This window comes from Alternaria dauci, chromosome 5 (assembly GCF_042100115.1).
Source record: "Alternaria dauci strain A2016 chromosome 5, whole genome shotgun sequence".
Classification (NCBI taxonomy): domain Eukaryota; kingdom Fungi; phylum Ascomycota; class Dothideomycetes; order Pleosporales; family Pleosporaceae; genus Alternaria; species Alternaria dauci.
In genome coordinates, this window is record NC_091276.1 from 1,069,507 (window position 1) to 1,087,989 (window position 18,483).

At 52.7% G+C, this 18,483-nt stretch overlaps 8 protein-coding genes across 8 annotated transcripts; 4 read left to right on the forward strand and 4 right to left on the reverse strand.

Annotated features, from left to right (window-relative positions):
* Positions 1-66: 66 nt before the first annotated feature.
* Positions 67-2,011, reverse strand: ACET3X_005845 (uncharacterized protein). The gene is made up of 2 exons (XM_069451992.1): positions 1,108-2,011; positions 67-1,058 (listed from the first exon to the last, which is right to left on the reverse strand). Exons 1-2 carry the CDS (start codon positions 1,918-1,920, stop codon positions 237-239), a joined length of 1,635 nt encoding a protein of 544 aa, XP_069306205.1. The 5' UTR covers positions 1,921-2,011; the 3' UTR covers positions 67-236.
* Positions 2,012-2,522: 511 nt separating this feature from the next.
* On the forward strand, positions 2,523-4,663 carry ACET3X_005846 (uncharacterized protein; the record flags this gene model as incomplete). The annotated part of the gene is made up of 2 exons (XM_069451993.1): positions 2,523-2,894; positions 2,942-4,663. The coding sequence occupies 2 exons, from the start codon at positions 2,523-2,525 to the stop codon at positions 4,661-4,663; spliced, it is 2,094 nt and encodes a 697-aa protein (XP_069306206.1).
* Positions 4,664-4,964: 301 nt separating this feature from the next.
* ACET3X_005847 (uncharacterized protein) lies at positions 4,965-6,511 on the reverse strand (the record flags this gene model as incomplete). Its single annotated transcript, XM_069451994.1, has 3 exons — positions 4,965-5,293; positions 5,343-6,191; positions 6,241-6,511. The coding sequence occupies 3 exons, from the start codon at positions 6,509-6,511 to the stop codon at positions 4,965-4,967; spliced, it is 1,449 nt and encodes a 482-aa protein (XP_069306207.1).
* Positions 6,512-7,237: 726 nt separating this feature from the next.
* Positions 7,238-7,857, forward strand: ACET3X_005848 (uncharacterized protein; the record flags this gene model as incomplete). Its single annotated transcript, XM_069451996.1, has 2 exons — positions 7,238-7,676; positions 7,730-7,857. The coding sequence occupies 2 exons, from the start codon at positions 7,238-7,240 to the stop codon at positions 7,855-7,857; spliced, it is 567 nt and encodes a 188-aa protein (XP_069306208.1).
* A 260-nt stretch (positions 7,858-8,117) lies between these two features.
* On the reverse strand, positions 8,118-10,158 carry ACET3X_005849 (uncharacterized protein; the record flags this gene model as incomplete). Its single annotated transcript, XM_069451997.1, has 2 exons — positions 8,118-9,673; positions 9,723-10,158. The coding sequence occupies 2 exons, from the start codon at positions 10,156-10,158 to the stop codon at positions 8,118-8,120; spliced, it is 1,992 nt and encodes a 663-aa protein (XP_069306209.1).
* A 234-nt stretch (positions 10,159-10,392) lies between these two features.
* ACET3X_005850 (uncharacterized protein) lies at positions 10,393-11,513 on the forward strand. Its single transcript, XM_069451998.1, has 4 exons — positions 10,393-10,517; positions 10,652-10,918; positions 10,971-11,103; positions 11,156-11,513. The coding sequence occupies exons 1-4, from the start codon at positions 10,497-10,499 to the stop codon at positions 11,218-11,220; spliced, it is 486 nt and encodes a 161-aa protein (XP_069306210.1). The 5' UTR covers positions 10,393-10,496; the 3' UTR covers positions 11,221-11,513.
* A 2,072-nt stretch (positions 11,514-13,585) lies between these two features.
* Positions 13,586-14,438, forward strand: ACET3X_005851 (uncharacterized protein). Its single transcript, XM_069451999.1, has 4 exons — positions 13,586-13,681; positions 13,734-13,754; positions 13,865-14,124; positions 14,206-14,438. Exons 1-4 carry the CDS (start codon positions 13,633-13,635, stop codon positions 14,260-14,262), a joined length of 387 nt encoding a protein of 128 aa, XP_069306211.1. The 5' UTR covers positions 13,586-13,632; the 3' UTR covers positions 14,263-14,438.
* Positions 14,439-14,784: 346 nt separating this feature from the next.
* Positions 14,785-17,267, reverse strand: ACET3X_005852 (uncharacterized protein). Its single transcript, XM_069452000.1, has 2 exons — positions 15,471-17,267; positions 14,785-15,420 (listed from the first exon to the last, which is right to left on the reverse strand). Exons 1-2 carry the CDS (start codon positions 17,013-17,015, stop codon positions 15,391-15,393), a joined length of 1,575 nt encoding a protein of 524 aa, XP_069306212.1. The 5' UTR covers positions 17,016-17,267; the 3' UTR covers positions 14,785-15,390.
* Between the last annotated feature and the right edge of the window lie 1,216 nt (positions 17,268-18,483).

Below are 18,483 nucleotides of genomic sequence, written 5' to 3' on the forward strand. Positions count from 1 at the left end.
AACCTGAAGACGAGATGGTTCAAATGTAGAATTGAGCAATCAAGCCATGCACTTTTCTTACTTATGGAAGCAGGTTATTTTGGGGGGGACAAGCAAGAGTTGAGAGCGACTATGTACAATATCTATCTATTACTGCGAAGACATGCTTCTCCACTAGCTCTATGGGCGTGAAGGAAGCACATAATTTGCCGGAGTGTAGTGAGCATTTTGCAGCAATCAATTGCCGTGACATGGCTCTATGCGTCTAGGACTTTGAGCATCTCCTCAACGCTCTGAAACTTCTCCCTCTCCTTGCCTTTACTCTTGCCTCTGGCGCGTTCAGCCTCGTCAATCTTCTTCCAATCCGACCATTGTAGCGGTCTCACACCTTTCACGATATCCTTGATGCCATCCCAGCCGAGACCTGTGCTTCTGTTGTCACCGCTAGTGTCATTCAAGAACGGTACATTAGCCTCCCAATCTTGAGCGATGATGTCTGCAGACGAAAAGGCGTCTTGCATAGTACTGGCGATGACACCAGTAGGCCCACGCTTTACCCAGCCTGCACAGTATAGCCCATGAACATGGCCTGCTGTCAAGTTGCCGGGCCCTGCCGATGGCGAGATGATACGCCCGTGCATGTCATTGGGTACTATGCCGAGTTTGTCGTCGAAGGGTACGCCAATGTCAGAAAGACCAGGCAGACCGGTCGATTTGTAACCCACGGATCTGAATGCTAGCGAAGCTTCTATCGATGTCTCTTCGTTTGTAGGCGCGACGCGGGCACGTTGGTCGAAGGGGTCGGCATCGGGGACGAAGCGTTGCTTTGTAAAGGTGATGGATGAGAGATGGCCGGCATCTGCGTGCATGGACCTGGGCGCTTGCATAAATTCAAGAGCCCATGACCGTGCAGCCTCGTCCTTGGTAGCCTTGCTACCCTTGAGCAGAACTTCAGCTATTCGCTTCTGTACACGGGGCAGCTTCTTGATCTCGGGGGGATATAGGGAGCGGTCGATGGGCTCAAAGGCGACGGAAGGGATGTTCATCAGCTCGCGAGCTTCTTTGACAGTGAAGGCAGCCTGGCTTCGGGTAAGCGATGTTTTCGAGTACGCGCACTATGAGACGTACCTGTATTGGCCCACGCCGGCCAACCACCCTCACGGAACGCACCGTGCTCTCGGAGAGCGTTTGTATAGCCTGCTCCGATATGTCGGTGTGGCGTAAACTATCGACAGGACTCAGCAGTATGCGCGCAACATCGAGCGCCACATTGCCCTGCCCTATGACAACTGCCTGCTCGCCGGCTCGGAGGTTGGGTTCCAGATTTCCAAACTGCGGCAGAGCATTGTACCACCCCACAAACGATCTGGCCGAGTACACACCCGGCAGATCCTCTCCGGGTATGCCTAGCTGTCTGTCCTCACTTGCGCCGTATGAGAACAGTATCGCGTCGTAGTGGGGCTTCATCTTGGCCAACTCGACATCGTATCCAACCCTAACATTGCCAATGTAGTTGAATCGCGGCGATTGCGCTACCTCTTCGAACGTATCCTGGCAGTTCTTGACCTCGGGATGATCGGGCGCGACGCCGTAGCGGACGAGTCCATAAGGTACCGGAAGTTGCTCGTACATGTCAATAACGGCATCTTGGTTCTTGCTCATGAGTCGGTACGCCGTGTAGAAGCCTGCCGGACCAGAGCCAATGATGGCGACGCGCATGCGCCCCCGAGCAGTCGCGGCTGTGCTGAATGCATTGCGAAGTGGTTGTCGTGATAAGGATGCAATGTTGGACGGAAACGTGCCCTGTCGAATTGTGCTGATCTCTCTCAGACGCCCGGGAGTACCATGGTAGCGTCTTCTCCGAACCGACGCGCTTGCTATACGTTGAGTGCAGCTAGCGCAAACATACGGCGTCCTCTGTAGACGCTGGGTGAGTTGCATGTTGTGAAGGTCCTTGCGTTTGATAGCGGTAATCGCCGCGCGAGGATTCTCGAGATGACTAAGGTCCAGTCACTTGAAGCCTGCACTCAAGTCACAGCATCTACGCCCACGATTGTCGCATCCGCTTCGAAACCATAAGCAGACGACACCCGGTTCCAACTAACCTTCCTCTCTCTACTCGGATGCACGTGCGACAACGCTCGGCCTTGTTATCTGCCCAACGTGCCGTTCTTGCGTCCGAGTTGGACGAACAAAGTAAACCTAACCACGATTCCCTGCTGCAACTCGTCGGGCCCCCACATGTTCCTGGCTAATTCAAGTTTCAGCCGCCCGTGGCTATCACTAGTCAATGCACATGTCCGTCCCAGCCGTGCATCCTCACGTCATGAGGCGTTCTGGATTTGCATTGGTCAATATTGATTGTTGTCATGACAACCCCGTATTTACATACATATCTCCCCAGGTCCCCGCGTGGGCCCATGTCATTCAACTACCAGCATTTGCATTCCTTTGCTATAAGCGAGAAGATATCTCTCACCTTCTGTCCAGACGGTCGTGTGCAGTAGAACTTCCTTCATTACTTCTCGCTCTCCATCACAACCATGGCGGGCCGCTGGCAGCCCCATATGTATGCAGCCTCAAGGGATTCCATGCTTGACACCGACCCCACTCGGCCGACTTTCAACCCCAAGGCCGTTACCATGGCCAGTCGCATGCCGCCTCCGCCGCCCAAGAAGAAGCAGGAAGGTCCTCTGATCGATTTCAACAAGCATCCGGACAGCTACCTCATACTTCCTTACGGTAACACAAAAGCGAAGCCAATGAGTCCCAAAACCAAGCTCTTCATCAATATTGCTCGATGGATCCAGTTTGGTCTTAGGATCCTGACTCTCCTTGGTGCAATTGGAGTCTTGCTTTGCGGCATCTTCATTCGGGGCGCTCAGGCCACAGAAGGCTACATACTGAGGATTCCGGTAAGCGCGTTCTGATCAACACACAAACACGTCGCTAACATAGACAGCCTGGTGTGGACCTCGTCGTTTCTCTTTACGCTATATACCACCTAATCCGTAATCCCAAGACGCGACCGGCGGGTAGCTCCGCCAGCTACCACTTCTTTGCTCTTGTCACCGACGCTGGCTTCATCCCATTCTACGTCTTCACCATCCTCATGACTCGCCGTAACTCTGATGAACAGGCTGGAACAATTGGACGTTGGCGCACCATGTTTCCCACCGACAATGAAACGAACATAGTCCTTATGACAACTTGGATCACAGCCATTGTTACCGGTGGTCTACATCTCATCTCAGCCATCGTCGACCTGTACCTGGCCATCCTCTTCCGAAAGATTTCAAAACTGCCACCGGACATGAACCCGCTTGAGGACAATTTGACCTCGCGTAGGAAGACCAAGCACAAGCACAAGAACTCCTCCATCTCTGCCATCACACCCCTTACATCAGACCAGGAAAAGCGATTCAGCGATCAGAGTACCATCTCCGGAGATCGCGATTCCAAAACTCCTTCATACGTCTACAGCGAGATCCCAAGCCCCAACAAAAGCCAGGTTGCGTTTATGCACACACGAACAGACTCAGAGACTACGTACTCCCCTCACACGCCTGCTTCGGCTCGCCAATCCAGGGAGCGTTTCTCCATGTACTCTCAGCCTCCATCCGCACACCAGTCCCGCAAAGAGCTCAACACTCGTCAAGACCTGCTTGACCAGGATGAAGATGATCAGACACTGGCTCAACGCAAGTCGATGCTCTCTCAGCAAGCGAACATCAAGCGACACACCCGAACCGACTCATACGTCACGAACTCGTCAAAGCAAGACGGCCATGCTCCTCCGGCCAACGCACGCTCTCTGAAACAAGAAGCGTCTGGCGATCTTTCTCTCCAACGAAACTCCCAGCAGAGCCTCAAGAACGACAATTGGTTCGTGCATCCTGAACAGGAAGACGAGTACGACGACAATCACCTATCCCCGGCACCCAAGCAGTCAATGTTCTCGACAAATGGCAAAAAAGGCTACAATACTGTCTCACGCTACGAAGACGTCTCTGACATGGAGGATGAAGCTGAGGAACCCATGGTTCCCGAACCTCTGCGAATGAATCCTCTCAGCCAAAACCCGCCTTCCCCTCTGCCCTCTCCTCCACCTACCGACGCCTTCGAAAACAACAACCAAAAGAGCACACCCCCACCAGCCGGTCTTCAGCGTACCCTGACCACGACATCAGTCTCGACCGAAAAGACCTTTGATCGCTCGCACTCCCGCTCGGGTACGCCGAAATCGCGCTACTACGGCAACCTCAAAGCTGCAACCGAAGGCGTCCGAAATGCAAACTCGCCTTCCAACTCCCCGACAAAGGGATCTTCCTACCCCAAACAACCAAACCAGTTCCCCAGCGCCACAAAGCAGTACGCGGTAAACTCTCCTCCGCCCGTTCCGCAGCACAACTTGACCAACTCGCCGTTTACTCTTCACAAGAAGAGTTACACGAGTATCAAACGTACTGGGGAGGCGAACTACACGCCTGTCAAGGGACAGTCACCGCGAGTGATCAGCCGGTCTGGTGTAGACTACGTCAATCCGTATGATTTTGATGACTCGGACCTGGGCACACCGGGGCGGAGAAGAGATGTTAGTGGAAAGATTGCCGAAGAGGGACGCGGTGGTGGGTGGAGCGGAATGAAGCAAAGGACGGTCAGTGGCGTCGCCCATGCTTACTAAATTTCTGTTTTTTTGTTTTTACTAGGGGGGCGTTAGAGAACACCCAGAATTTCCATGGGAAAAGGTTTATATATATGACTGGGTATATCATTAGTGTCAAGGGTATTGGGTCTGGAACTTGGGGCTTAGCATGACTATATAGCGAATTCTGGACGACTGGAAATGACGATATGGAATCTGTTTGCCGCATTGGCTCAACCACAATTATCTTCATCAGGCCTTGCCAATCTATCTCACGGGTTGTGTATGATGTAGGGTTATGCAATTGTCATTTCTGTGATGTAAGACGCAACGCGATCCCTCAGGCTGTACTATCGACATCATACTCGACATCCGTCCTAATCACGTATTTTGCGCCCTCAACGACTCCAGTGCCCTCATGGAGGATCGCGCCTTGGGCTTCGCCGTGCGGGAATACTGCAACACTACCCATGATAGGCTTAACCGGGTAGGCGTTGATAACGCCTTCCTTGACACTTGGAATGAAGAAGGTTGTCTCGCCACCCTTGAACTCATCGTTCAGGTAGATGAGGAAAGTGAACAGAGAGGACTGACGAGCGTTGGCAGGCGATGCATCATATTGATAGGCATCGGTGACAGGATTGATACCAGAAGGTGGCCATGCGCCGTCTGTTGAAGTTAACGAATATACTCGAATTGGTTTTGATAGACCACCTACCAATGTGCATGCGATACTCCGCACCAGGCACATATCTATACACTCTGAAGCGTCGATTGATACCTCGCACTTTTTTGCCAGCCACGCTCTCCGGTACGAAGCCCTTCACTCTGTCCCATAGTTTGTCGTGGAAGGCTTGGTCGACGATCCAATAGAAGTTGTGTGCCAGCACACTTGTGTCTTCACCTTGAGGTCGCATCGGCGCATCTGGAATGAACTCTATAGTCTCTCCGGCTGCGATGATCGCGGAGCATTCCTCTGGAGAAAGTACGTCTTTGATCAGGCGAAGGTTAGGCACAATTGGGTGCTTAAAACACTCTGCTTTGGGTCCTTCGCCTAGTAGTACAGTGTCGTCTTCGGAAGCGTACAAGATCGCGGGATGAAGATTCGGCGGTTTGCGCTGGAGTCCAGGAGTAGTTTCGATGATGCGAAAGCGGTTCTTCAGATCTGGGGAGCATGACTTGAAAATGCTCTTGTCCTCAACACTTCGCCTTATTGGACGAGTAGGCTTGTCGGTGCCTCGCAGATCCCAAGTATCTTGCAATGAGATACCTGATGCGATGTCTGTGCCGTGAGGTGTTGTATCCGTCGGACCCGTGACTCTCAGAATCGAATCCAACACTCCAATCAACTCGTCATTTTGCGCATTCTTACCAACTACTTCGTGACTAGGAACCTGGACATGAATTGAGAGCCCGGAAATTACGTCCAGAGTACGCACCCATCGGCAAAGAGCACCCAGTGTCGGAGTCTCTTTCCTAATCTTCATTTCTGCTAACAAGATGAGGGCTTCCGTGTATTTAGCGTCTGTGAGCGCGCCTGATATGCGCGCAGTAAGGTTGCTGCCATCTATTCTCACATTTAGTTTTGATGTTGAAGCTCAAGATAGTCGACGTACCGGCAGAGTTCAGGCCGGTTGTACATGCTTGACGAAAATCGTATACAGCAGTCCTAAGGTCTTTGCACGCTTTTGACTTGATGAGGAGCGGATGCGCAGATAAAGTCTGCAGTGTCTCTACGGCGACCTCGATTTCTTCAGACGAGATGACCGAATGTACGCTTGCTGGTTCGAGTGGATTTGCCTCTTGTGGTGGACTTGGGATGCCCGTTGTGGATTGCTTCTTCACGACCTGAGCTTGCGCATTTGCGCTGCGCTTCCGCTTCGCCATGCTCGGTGCTCAGGGTATTGGATGTTCAATTTGAAATCGAATGGGTGTGCACCGAAGATGTGTAGGCTATTACTGCATCGGATGCGAGGTGGTCCGGCTGGTTCGTACGTACATGCCAAGGTCTATGGTGGCAAGTGGAGAATTTCTACGGTCCGTGCACGGATGTCTTGCAGTGCTAGTGTGGAAAGGCCCGCTCTCCGGTCTCACCACCTCAGGCTACATACAAGTACGTTGCGCTTCTGTATCAGATCGACCGGACTTTCAAGACGAGGTGTGTTTACCGTCCCTAATATCCACTGAGCATCAGACTTGACAGGTGTTTACTCTCAGAGAAACTATGTATGCCTCCATTACCAATCCACACCGCTATAGTACCCAGGCAGGCTCAAGCGCTGAGCCGACTCGGGCGTATCGCGGCGATATGCAATCATTGTGTTTGAGGCGAGATCAACGGAGAACCGGATTTGAAAACAAACAATGGGGCGGTATGCAATGCAAGGATCGAGTGGTAAACTATATGCCGACGTGTAACGTGGGGAGCGAAGAAATGGTACGGGACAGAATCTACGGATATATGCAGACAGCTCGGGCGATCGCCCTTGCTCTTTTTTCCAGTATCCACCTCTACAAGTTCTTGAGTGTACTTCAACCGTTTGCATCCCCCCAAACTGCGCAACCCCTCCTACTGTTACACATCCCTGACGCAGTCTCTACACATTCGCCAACATGTCTACATACTCCTTCTACCAGACCACCATTCCTCAACTTCGCGGCATGGCCAAGAGCGCCGTCACCTTCCTCACAGCAGCCAAAGATGAGCAGTCGAAGAACAGCTCGCTCCCCTCTGACGTAGACATACTGAACGCACAGATCGGCGACATGGCTTCCATGCGCGCGCAACCTATCCTCCTGGGCAGGTTCTGTCTCGAAGGCATCAACAACCACAAGCTTAGCTCGGCTTCTTCCCCGAAAATGGACCCTTCTTCCTTCTCGTCCATCGATGATGTCATCAACTTCTTCAGGCAGCTCATTGCTGTCTATGATGCTATTGACGAGAAGGCTTTCAACGAGAGTGCCGAAAAGAGTTTCGACGTCAGTATTGCTGGCAAGTCCTTAAAGATCACCAGCATGGCCGATTTCTACAACAGCTTTGTCATCCCAAACAGTAAGTCGTACCTCTGTGTTAGCTGCGTGTAGACCGAATGCTAACTGGTCCAGGCTATTTCCACCTCAACGCTATGTACATGCTGTTGAGAGGCAAAGGTTTCACTCTTGGCAAGGGAACCTACGTCAGGGCTTTCTTCAGCGAGCAGACCAGGAAGGACTTGGCGCCGCTAATGGGTTAAAAAGAAGGAATGATTGGATACTTTTACTGCCGGACATGATCCAGGGAATGCTCTAGCATGTTCCGACCAAGGATCTGAATACAAATGGAATAAACAAATACTCTAGTGGAAGGTCTCAAATATTGCGAGCGGATAGATGTGACTACGCGCAGAGCAGGTTGTACACGCATGCTTGACAGACAGAAGTCACATAAATTGGAAAGCGCTGACGAGAACCTTTATTGACGTGCAGTACAAGTCTTGGGTGCTTCTAAACTAGTTCACTTATCGAAAGCATCTCTCAGCTTCTCAAAGTGTACCCTCGTTTCCTCACCAAGTTTTCCTTCAACATCTGCCAAGATTGTACACACCAAGCTGTAGTTGTTGCACAAAAAACGGTCTCTCTTCCGTGCATCACTGGTACCCTTGCTCAACTTCGTAATATAGGCTTCGTACTCACTTTTCAGTCTACCCACAGATACGCTGACAGGTTCATCGTCGCCTGCTTCTGAAGAGAGAGCCAATATGCCTTGGAGCAGGTTTGCAAATTTCTGCGTAAGGGGTGTTGGCGCTGTAGAGGTTGCATTAGAGGAGCTGGAGCCAAGCAACGCAGCCCCAGTTGACGGGCGACCTGGCAGAGACGTTGTGACTTTCTGGAGCGACGTACAGTGCATGTCTAGAATCTGCTGGAATCGTGGCCATAGCAACATATTTGTTGCATTGATGTAGCCTTCGACTGTTGGAACCTTCCTGCGTTGGAGTTCAAATGCAAAGTGCTGGTTTAGTCGCACGCAGAGCAGTATCCCAAGTGTATCCGTCGTTGCTTCCACAAGCGACTTTGTGACCGCCTGTCCGACGGCTAGCGTAGGCTCGAAGATTGAGTTGAAGGTCCGCGAGATCGCATGGAAATTTTGCGATGGGGCGAAGTATGTAGAGATGAAGGTATACTCGAAGCATGCATTGTCGATGAGTGCGAGATTAAAGCTGCGAAAAGGCACCTCCAAGTAGTGCGGTAATTTCTCATCTTCGGCGACATTGGCTGGTAAAGCATTGACGGAGGAGCTCTTTAGTGCATCGCGGCGTCGTCCAAGTGAGAAAGCGTCGTAGGCGACTGGTGCGTTTCGAGACTGGCCGAGCAGAGTTCCAGTCCTTCTAGCGCTGGGATCTTCACCCAGAACGTCGTACCTGTCCATGGCGTGTACCTTGATCTTCTCGAGCGCTGATCGGTAGCGGCTAAAATGGTTGAGGTAGTACCAGCGCATAGTATAGATATATGCCTGTGCTATCTGTTGTGCAAGCTCTGCCTGATGTTTCGCCAGGAAAGAATACAGGTCTTTGTATTTCAGGAATGCTTGCTGCTGTATAATCTGCGCATTGATGGAAGGTGAGCGGATGGCCTTGATCTGAGCAACTATATAGTCTCGTATTCGTTCAACTGCGCGATTTATGAGATCGTCTCGTAGTGGTTTGACGTCCTTTATGGCCATCAACTCTGGGTTCTCTTTGGCTTTATCGTTGATCGCTTTGGACCGCTTCTCAACCTCTGCAAGGGCGCGCACAAAACCCTCGTCAACCGGACCTTCGGCAATCTTGCGCACGACGGCTGGTGATATGCTGATGTCTTCCACCGCTGGTCCCAGAAGCTTCTCAACCACCTTGCGGTTTTCCAGCTTGGTGTTCAAAGCAATAGATCGGTTCTGGAGTGATTCTATTTCGGCAGAAACAGCCTCGAGATCGGATTGGAAGTTGGTCAGGTTTGCTTCCACCGACTTGAGTACCTCGTCGCACGCCAGTATGGATTTGTGCAGGTCCTCAAACTTGTCTCTGTCTTTGTCATCTGCAGACACAATGAGCGAAGACCTGAGACTCCGAACATGAACACGTACATTCTTCGACTGACTGCGCACTATATGTATGTACAGAAGTGGGTTGCTGTCGTTCTGCAGTCTTGACCGCTACGAAGTCGTGCAAGCTCAATTCCCCAAAATCAATATCTTCCTCTACCTCGTCGGGCTTTCCAGACATGTGCGCCGCCTCTTCCCCATTCGCCGCAGACAAGTTGCGCGGTGGCCCTCCCATGATCGACTCTAACACGTGTATAGGATCTGGCACGTTGGGAGGGATACCGCCTGTCTGTCGCCTCCGGAGTCCTCCATTTGGCATGCGCGCAGACAGAGGCAGGCTCGCAGTCGACGCATTGGGCGATATCAGGGGTGTCAGCGAAGACGATCGTGGATTGAGCCCCGGTCTGACAGGTTGCGCCGGGGCTGGGTAGCCCCTTCGCGGAGCTGGCGAGTGGGAATCGCGTCGCGGAGGCGGCATGCCGGTGGGCGTCGAGTACGACGAGAGCCTGTCCAAGCCCCACATGTCATGTGCTAGAGTCGCAGTCAGTTGAGTAAGAATCGGGGACTAAATGCTGGCGTCGAGGACGGGTGCAGGTCGCCGTGGATGCACATAGGGACGCCGGCGATTGTTTAATCCGCAGACTAGACAGGGATCTGCTAGCGCCACCTTCCCCTCCGCGCCTGCCCAATTTTGCCCACGCAAAAGACTTCTCTCTCCATCTCCCATTTAAGGACTCTGCCCACCCCACCGCTCTTCGACCAGCAGCCCGAACTCGCACTCTTCCTCACCGTCGCATCCAACTCTCATTCATCACCATGGCGGACAACGACGCGCAGGTACGTTTCCGCGGATACCAGCCCCGCATGTGCTCTCTACCCCACCCTGTCGGAGCACTGTCGCCAGCTGCGACCAAGCGACTTGGACATTCGCGCCTCTCCGTCACGCCCTGTACTGACTCTATCGTCTCTAGCATGAGCACACCTTCGACAGCGCCGATGCGGGTGCCTCTCTTACCTACCCCATGCAGTGCTCTGCCTTGAGGAAGAACGGCTTCGTCTGCATTAAGAACCGCCCTTGCAAGATCGTCGAGATGACCACCTCCAAGACCGGAAAGCACGGTCACGCCAAGGTCCATTTGGTCGCCATCGACATCTTCACCAACAAGAAGTTGGAAGATCTCTGCCCCTCGACCCACAACATGGACGTCCCCAACGTCACCCGTCGCGAGTACCAGCTCGTAAGTGGCTCCAAATAGCCCATTGCCAAGCCTAGGCTAACACAAGCCCCAGCTCGACGTTACTGACGACGGTTTCCTCTCCCTCATGTCCGACGACGGCTCCACCAAGGACGACGTCAAGGTCCCCGAGGGTGAAGTTGGTGACAAGATCGACAAGATGTTCAACCAGGATGGCAAGGACACCAGTAAGTGCTAAATGAAAAAAAGCCCCCATGTACCGTGCTGACGTGCTACTAGACGTCATTATCCTTACTGCTATGGGTGAGGAGGCCTGCATCGACGCCAAGGAGGCTCCCAAATAAGCGGGTCGTTCAATACGTAGACTGTTTAGCAGGAAGCAAAGCGCGGATTGCAGACAGATTACGAACGGGGCTACGACACTCTTTGCATACCTTGTGCAAAGTTGTAGCTCCACGGCAAGCGTAGCATTCTCCCGTGCAATTAGTTTGCACTAGGCGACCAATGCACGACGTTCTTCGGGCGGTTTTGGGTTCCTTGCATTGCCATGTGTGGGAAACGTATTACGATTCATTTCCCTTCCTAGATATATCCCTTATGCTTCTGGCAATGAATAAAAGGTGATGACTTTACGGCAAATTGTCGGCTTTCTCATTGGTAGAAAATTCGTGTGACTGGTTCCCGGATCCGCGCTAGTGGCTGGCGAACTCCTACATGCAAAGCGTTTTGTAAAGCCACTGTAACATGAACAACTCGACGCACAGCGGCATGTAGCCTGCTCAACTTCAACTACTCATTCTTCAACGTTGCCGCGATTGAATCCTCAACCACGTTCAAGCCTACTTCATGTCGACTAAAGGCCCCGTGTGTGGCGTCGAAAACTGCAGGTCTAGACGCTATGAGGAGGGCGAAGACGGCTACTTGTATTGTCAGAATGGCCACCAACAGGGGGGGTTAGTCCGCGGAGAAGATGATGATGACTACGTAGGCGCTGCCCGAACAGTCACGCGCAAAAGAAAAGAGACGGAAGAAGACGACAGATCGACGGGCAAGATTTACAAGGGCCGTCAGGCTTTTGACCTGTATTTGAAGTGCCTGCAACTTATCCTACGACATCAGCTTTGGTATCTCGTAAAGGACCGAGGATTGCCGGTTGAGCTTGAAGCGGTCACGCGAGATCTCTGGACATTGCGGATTGCCCAGCTTGGAGACCGGATCGCGAGTCAAGACGAAGATTCGTCAGAATCCCAATCTCAGCAGCAGGTTTTCAGCACTTTGGAGAGCGAGGATGATGCTACAGACCATGAGAAAGGCCACCTCAGAGATGCAAAAGAAAAGAGAAACTTGAGGTTGTCGACTGCACCCAATCTTAACGACTGTCTAGTTCTGTGCTATCTTGGTATCACGACGCTAAGACTGCCGTTCACGCCAGGCGATATCCATGCATGGGCGGCAGATGGGAAATTAGCATATAGAAGGGCAATCAGGCTACTGCCACTCACCATGAGAGATCGTCTTCTACCTGCCTACCGCGCTGTTCTCGATCCAAGCGTGCCGCTCACTCACACCCGATTTTATAAAACACTCGCAAACCTGCAAATCAGCTACAGTAAAGATCATGGTATGACCTGGCCAGCTCTCAACGTGCCGCTGCTGCTCTTCCGATATTTGAAAGAGCTCGCCTTACCACTTGAGCTGTACGATGCAACCAGGCGTCTTGGCGACTTGTTGGGCTACGACTTCGCTCCCCACTACAGCGGTAAGAAACGTCTGGGAATACGACATCTCGCCGAGGCGCAATTAGTGAGTTGCCTTATCATATGCATCAAAATACTCTACCCGCTTGACAACGAGAAGCGTTATCCACAGTCGCCGTCGGAACCAGCGGCAGTGGTGATGAATTGGCAAGCGTGGTGTGAGCAGATCCAAGGGACTGAAGAATCAAGGCGACAAGACAACGGACGCTTTACAACCGCGCAGTTGACGGGGCTACGGGAGAAGGACGTGCTGTCGATGGAACCCCAAGACATGGACCAGTACCTGGACTTTTACGCCAATACATTCCTCGACAATGCTGAAATACAGCGCACAAGGGACGTTGATGATTTTCGAAACGCGTTGTACGACATTTTTCCTATTGATACCGAGGTACAACACGCACCACAGGAAACTTCGTCCCAGCTTCCGCTCGAGCAGAAATTAGAGGCCGTGAAGGCAGTTCATGGCGCGATGACTACAGTGCCAGTTGTAGCTGAGGACACTGAGGTGCTTAGGGTAGGGCAGGCATATCCAATCTGGAAGATGGAGCAGGATCTACCAGACGTAGCGAAGATACTATACGAGCAAGCTGCAAAGATAGCAGGGCTATCCGTGAATATGCTCACTTTGGCAGTAGTTTTCACAGAGGCAAGGGTTGAACAGTGGAAGAAGGCACAGAAGCGGCAAGCTTGACAAGGTGGCCGTGCGGCGCGTATGTAGTAATAGCCTATGCTTCCACGAAACTCGAGCAGTACCGGAGTGTAAAGAATGATTCAGATCTATCTTTCCTAAGAAAACAGTGTTGCAGGTATTCCTTGCCGTGCTATGTGTCAGTTGAACGTGGTTGGGAAGGCGTCACACGCGAGGGGCATCAGGAACACGCTAACGCCGACCAGCCTAGTCGCGCCGCACAGACACCCACACAGCGTGTGGAATTCGTCTTCCTTCGCCCTCGACTTCGATCCTGAGATCACGGAACACTCGCAACACCGCCAAAGATGCAGATCTTCGTGAAGACCCTGACGGGCAAGACCATCACGCTCGAAGGTATACCTCGTACACACAGAACGCATCAGAGCATGCACTAACTTGTCCGCAGTCGAGAGCAGTGACACCATCGGTACGCAAACCCCAGCGCCACACGACGGCAACGCACCGCACCACACCGCATCGCTCAGCGCTTGCATGGCGACACCGAACAAGGAGGATTCAGGCTGACAGTACGGGTAGACAACGTCAAGTCCAAGATCCAGGACAAGGAGGGCATTCCCCCGGACCAACAGCGCCTGATCTTCGCCGGAAAGCAACTCGAGGATGGCCGCACTCTGTCCGACTACAACATCCAGAAGGAGTCAACCCTCCACTTGGTCCTCCGTCTCCGTGGTGGTATCATCGAGCCTTCGCTGAAGGCGCTTGCCTCCAAGTACAACTGCGACAAGATGATCTGCCGCAAGTGCTACGCACGTCTGCCACCGAGGGCTGTCAACTGCGTACGTCATCACCACGACTTCGTTCCTTGATTGAACGACAAAGGCGGACGTAGCATTGGACTTTCACTAACAACACCACAGCGCAAGAAGAAGTGCGGTCACACCAACCAGCTCCGCCCCAAGAAGAAGTTGAAGTAAACTACTCGCTTCTATCGGCGTCTGGCGAAGAGAGCAACGGGGTCGGTGGATACGAATTGCAACGATTGCATGCGATGGATATGAGGGCTAGGTCACTACTACTTCTTCCACGGCACATGGCATCAACGGAGTGCTTGTCTTGTCTCGCATTTGAGACTTTATGAAGGGAACCAGGCATGTAGAGTGAATCGATTCAAATTCAAAAACCACCAGCTTCGATTCTCCCTCCCTTGCTACAGCGTGGTTTCGTCGTGTTTCGCATGTTCGATCTGGTGAAGACAGGTCACGTGAGATCGCGTCGCCATCGCACCCGTATGACGTCACGAACCATGTTGCACCCCTGGCACGTTGCACGGAAATTGTCCCTTGGAACCATTGCAGTTGATCGATTCTGATTGTCCGAAGCCATAAAAGGCCTGAACAAGATCATGCACGTCAGATTCACGTTACAATTGTTACACCAATACACGCCAGCTTTTGTACTTTTGATGGATTTTATCGCAAAGCATACTGAACATACAAGTACACACAGATTCCCTCCTTCCCGCACACCATACATGCGTGTATGCGAAGTAAAAACGTCCACCGTTGACCGTGGTTCTCTTCGGTAGTTTGCATGCGCTTCATACTCCGCCGCCTAGGCAAAAGCGCTTTGATGTCGTAATCATGACGGCCGCAATAGCTTGTTACCGAAGTCCCACCCGTCAACACTGCAAGGCCTGTATCCACAATCCCCCATAACCAGAAGCGCCATCGAGAACATGGATTGGACATGTCGACCTTGTGGGTGTGGCATGTCCAGCAGGAAGAGAACGGACACGTCGCTTTGATTCAACAAGCCACATACCCCAGAAGAGAGAATAGTACACGTAAACAAGAGAAAGTTGAAATTCGAAACTCCGAGATACAACGAGGAGCGTGAAATGGTATCGTAACGCCTCGCTATGCATATAAAAACAAGGTAGAATTCAAAAAGGTGTATACATCGTATGCGCGGTCGACGTAGGCTTTGGTGCTTAGAATGTGCTGATCGTGTGCGGCGCTTCAGTAGGGTCGAGGGCAGACATGATGGGTAGTGGAAGAGCAATCTGCCGACTGGTGCGTAGGGCACGTCTTTCGTAGAGAAGCTCAAACGCGGGGCTTCTTCCAGTAGTATTGCTGAGAATAGTCAGTAGAGAATTACGTAGATAAGCAGACGTATTACGTACTTTGTGTGTCTTCCTGACAGACCGCAGTCCGGTGCTGCGTGTGCCAGCTGTAATGGTCTCACGCCTCATCTGGTTGGAGTCCATCTCCGGGACGTAGTAGAATTCGTTCTCGAGTGGCTGGCCAGCAGCATCCTTGCCAGCACGTGGAATCTCACCAACACAGGGAGTATCGTCGAGAATCCTCTTCAACTCCTTCCTAGAGAGCTCAGGAAGGGGAGTTGATGTGCCATTGCCTTCTTCATTCTTGCCATCTGTGCCCATGCTCACACAAGCCTTTAGTTCAGCTGGAAGGTTGCTGTGAATAGCGGACAATGGCTGAGAGTGGATACGCGAGAATGCCAATTGGTTAATGACATGGTTCTTGATTGGCGACTCTTTGTATCGGAGGGGCTCTGTAACGCGACGTTTGGGAGATGGCGACAGCAGTGGCCCTCGCATACGCGGATGGTTGGACTGCGTTGGGGTAGCGGTGTTGAACGAGGCCATGCCACTGAGCAGGTTCTGGCCGAAGGGCCCAAAGGAGTGTACAACGGGGTCGTTTTCTTCATCGTTGTCGGAAAAGTCGTCGGCAGCGAAGTTCACACTCTCTTTGGTGTCGACAATAGGACGCACTTCATGGCTGGATTTGGAGCTTGGAAGAGAGGGGCGGATGAAGGTCTGGTCTGCAGAGGCTGGGGTGGCAATGCTAGGGCTGTCTGCGCTGGCATCGGCATCTTCGAAGACCTCAACGGGCCCAGACTGCGGGTTCGTGCCAAGACCGGCGAAGACGGGAGGACGGATTGGGCTCTGCGAGACAGGCGACCGTGGAACGACGGGAGGGCTGGAACGGAGGTTGTCTTGAGTACGGCTGCGAGTCGGAGTAGGCATGCCTTCTTCCTCGGATTCCCAAGAAAACTTTGATACAGGGATAAATGGCCAAGCAATCATGACGCGGGTATCCTGCACATCCAGCATGATGGCCGTCTCGGGGTTCTCTGACATGTATGTGTCTCCCTTGCTCAGCTCGAAGACGCGGCCCTTGCAGTGGATCTTCGCACCGTTCCATCCCAGACATTCAACTTCAATGTACCCATGCGGATATGGTGGGCTTGGCGCGTGATAGGCGGCTTGGACGTGAACGCGTGAAATGAGACGGTTGGTCGAGAGCTGGTAGTCGGAAGTGTTTGAGCTCCGGCCCATTCTCACAATCTCGCCGTCTGCGGGGAGGTCGACGGTGGGCACGGCACCGAGTGGGGTCCTCTCTGACAGAGCAGAGAAGGTGCGTTCGAAGCCCGGCCGGGCATGGCGGGGCGACGAGGAGATAATGTTGGTCGACGACGTGGGCTGCGGGGTCGGGTAGTACTTGAGCTGCTTGGGGAAGGTGGGCGAGTCGTCTTCAAACTTGCGTTTCGCCGACGCTGGACGTGGAAATGGCGATGAAGAGAATGGCCCGTCCTCGCCGAAGGCCGGAAGAAGAGTTGGTGTGGGCTTCCAAACATGCCCCGAGTGCGGCTCTGTCGACTCCATGAGGGTCTGGGATAGCGTCTGGGTGGGTGAAAAGTCCATCTTGCGTGCGGAGCTCCTAGGACGCGAGGCTCCTGGTGTGTCGATGTCTATGGGGTAAGGTGGACGTGTCTCAAAGGGAGACGAGCGAGCCGGCGGCTGGGGCTGCGGAAGGAATGTTGGAGACGCGAGGGCAGACACGCGGCACTGTGGGAAAAGAAGGACGTAGGTTAGGAAGAGGAGGCCATCAAGTCAATTACGAAACTACAGGTCAGTCACGAACGCGGTGGGAGAAGACGTCGCGACGCGGGTGTGGGTTGACTAGCGTGATGAAGCTAGGGCCGTCGTAAGAACCAGCACCCGATTTCACCACGCCTCTGCTCCCTTGCAATATGTCTCTTGTAACATGCTTTCGGCTGCAAAGCATTCTGCACGTCTCAGCTAATCCGATTGCGTGTCTTTCTGCACTTTGCCAGCGCTCATTTCGCTATACATATCCCAAAGTTCAGCATCTTCTGCGACATGGCTTTCACCAGCCTCTGTGCACGAGCACAATAATTACGCCTATGACATACTCTGTCTCCTCGGCTGCCTCTCTAACTTGATTTTCTCCGCTCTGCCAGCCCCTCTACACCGCAGCTGATTCCACATTAAAGCACCGTCATTCGTAAAGTTGACGCGCTGACACAAAGTCAATCACACCTGACGATGCACTTGTGCCATGCACGCCTCTTGTGCTAGAGTCGCTTTCTGTAATAAAGTGCAACATAGAGGACAAGAGGCATCGACACGCACGCCATGAACGCGTATCAAGATCTTGAGGTACTGCGCGCTCATGCACAAAGATCGAACAGCCCCACTGTCCTACGCCTGTGTCCAAATGGAGGCAAACGTCACGCAAGTGAAAAGAAAAACCTTGTGCAGCAATCGATGCAGCTAACGCGAGAGCAAACACGTCCGTAACCCAAGTGGAGCTGTTAGGCCGACGGACGCGAACACGCAGCGGTATAGACTCGTCGTAAGAAGATGGCCAGGCGAGTGCACGGTGCCGGCGTTTCGGCTCGACCGTGTCCAGATGGCCCTGATCAATCGATAACGCGAACCAGTAAATCTCGTACGTGTAGCACTGTGCATATCCGACAGCTGCTGTCACATTCATGATCCCTCGCGGCTTGGTCTCATCATGAAGAGGTGAATGCATCTTCCACCAGTTTCTGAATCGCTGCCACGGGTAACGACTGCACATGTGCCACGGCGAGTACCGTTGGCCATGCTGCTGATGAAACCGCTGACTGCATGGAAACGAGAAAGTGAAATTGATATTGGCCGGCTGGTGACAATGCAAGGATGAACAGCCTGTCGTGTGCTTGAAGATACTGTGACGCGATGATTGGTTGGAACTGCTCGTTCGCCTTCCGCTTTCAGATGGACAGCCCCGCATTAGTCTCGGTCTGCCGGAGAAACCATATCACCGGCAAAAAGTTGGAAAGTTCAGTCCAGGGTCTAGCCCAGAATTTCCAGCGACGAGAAA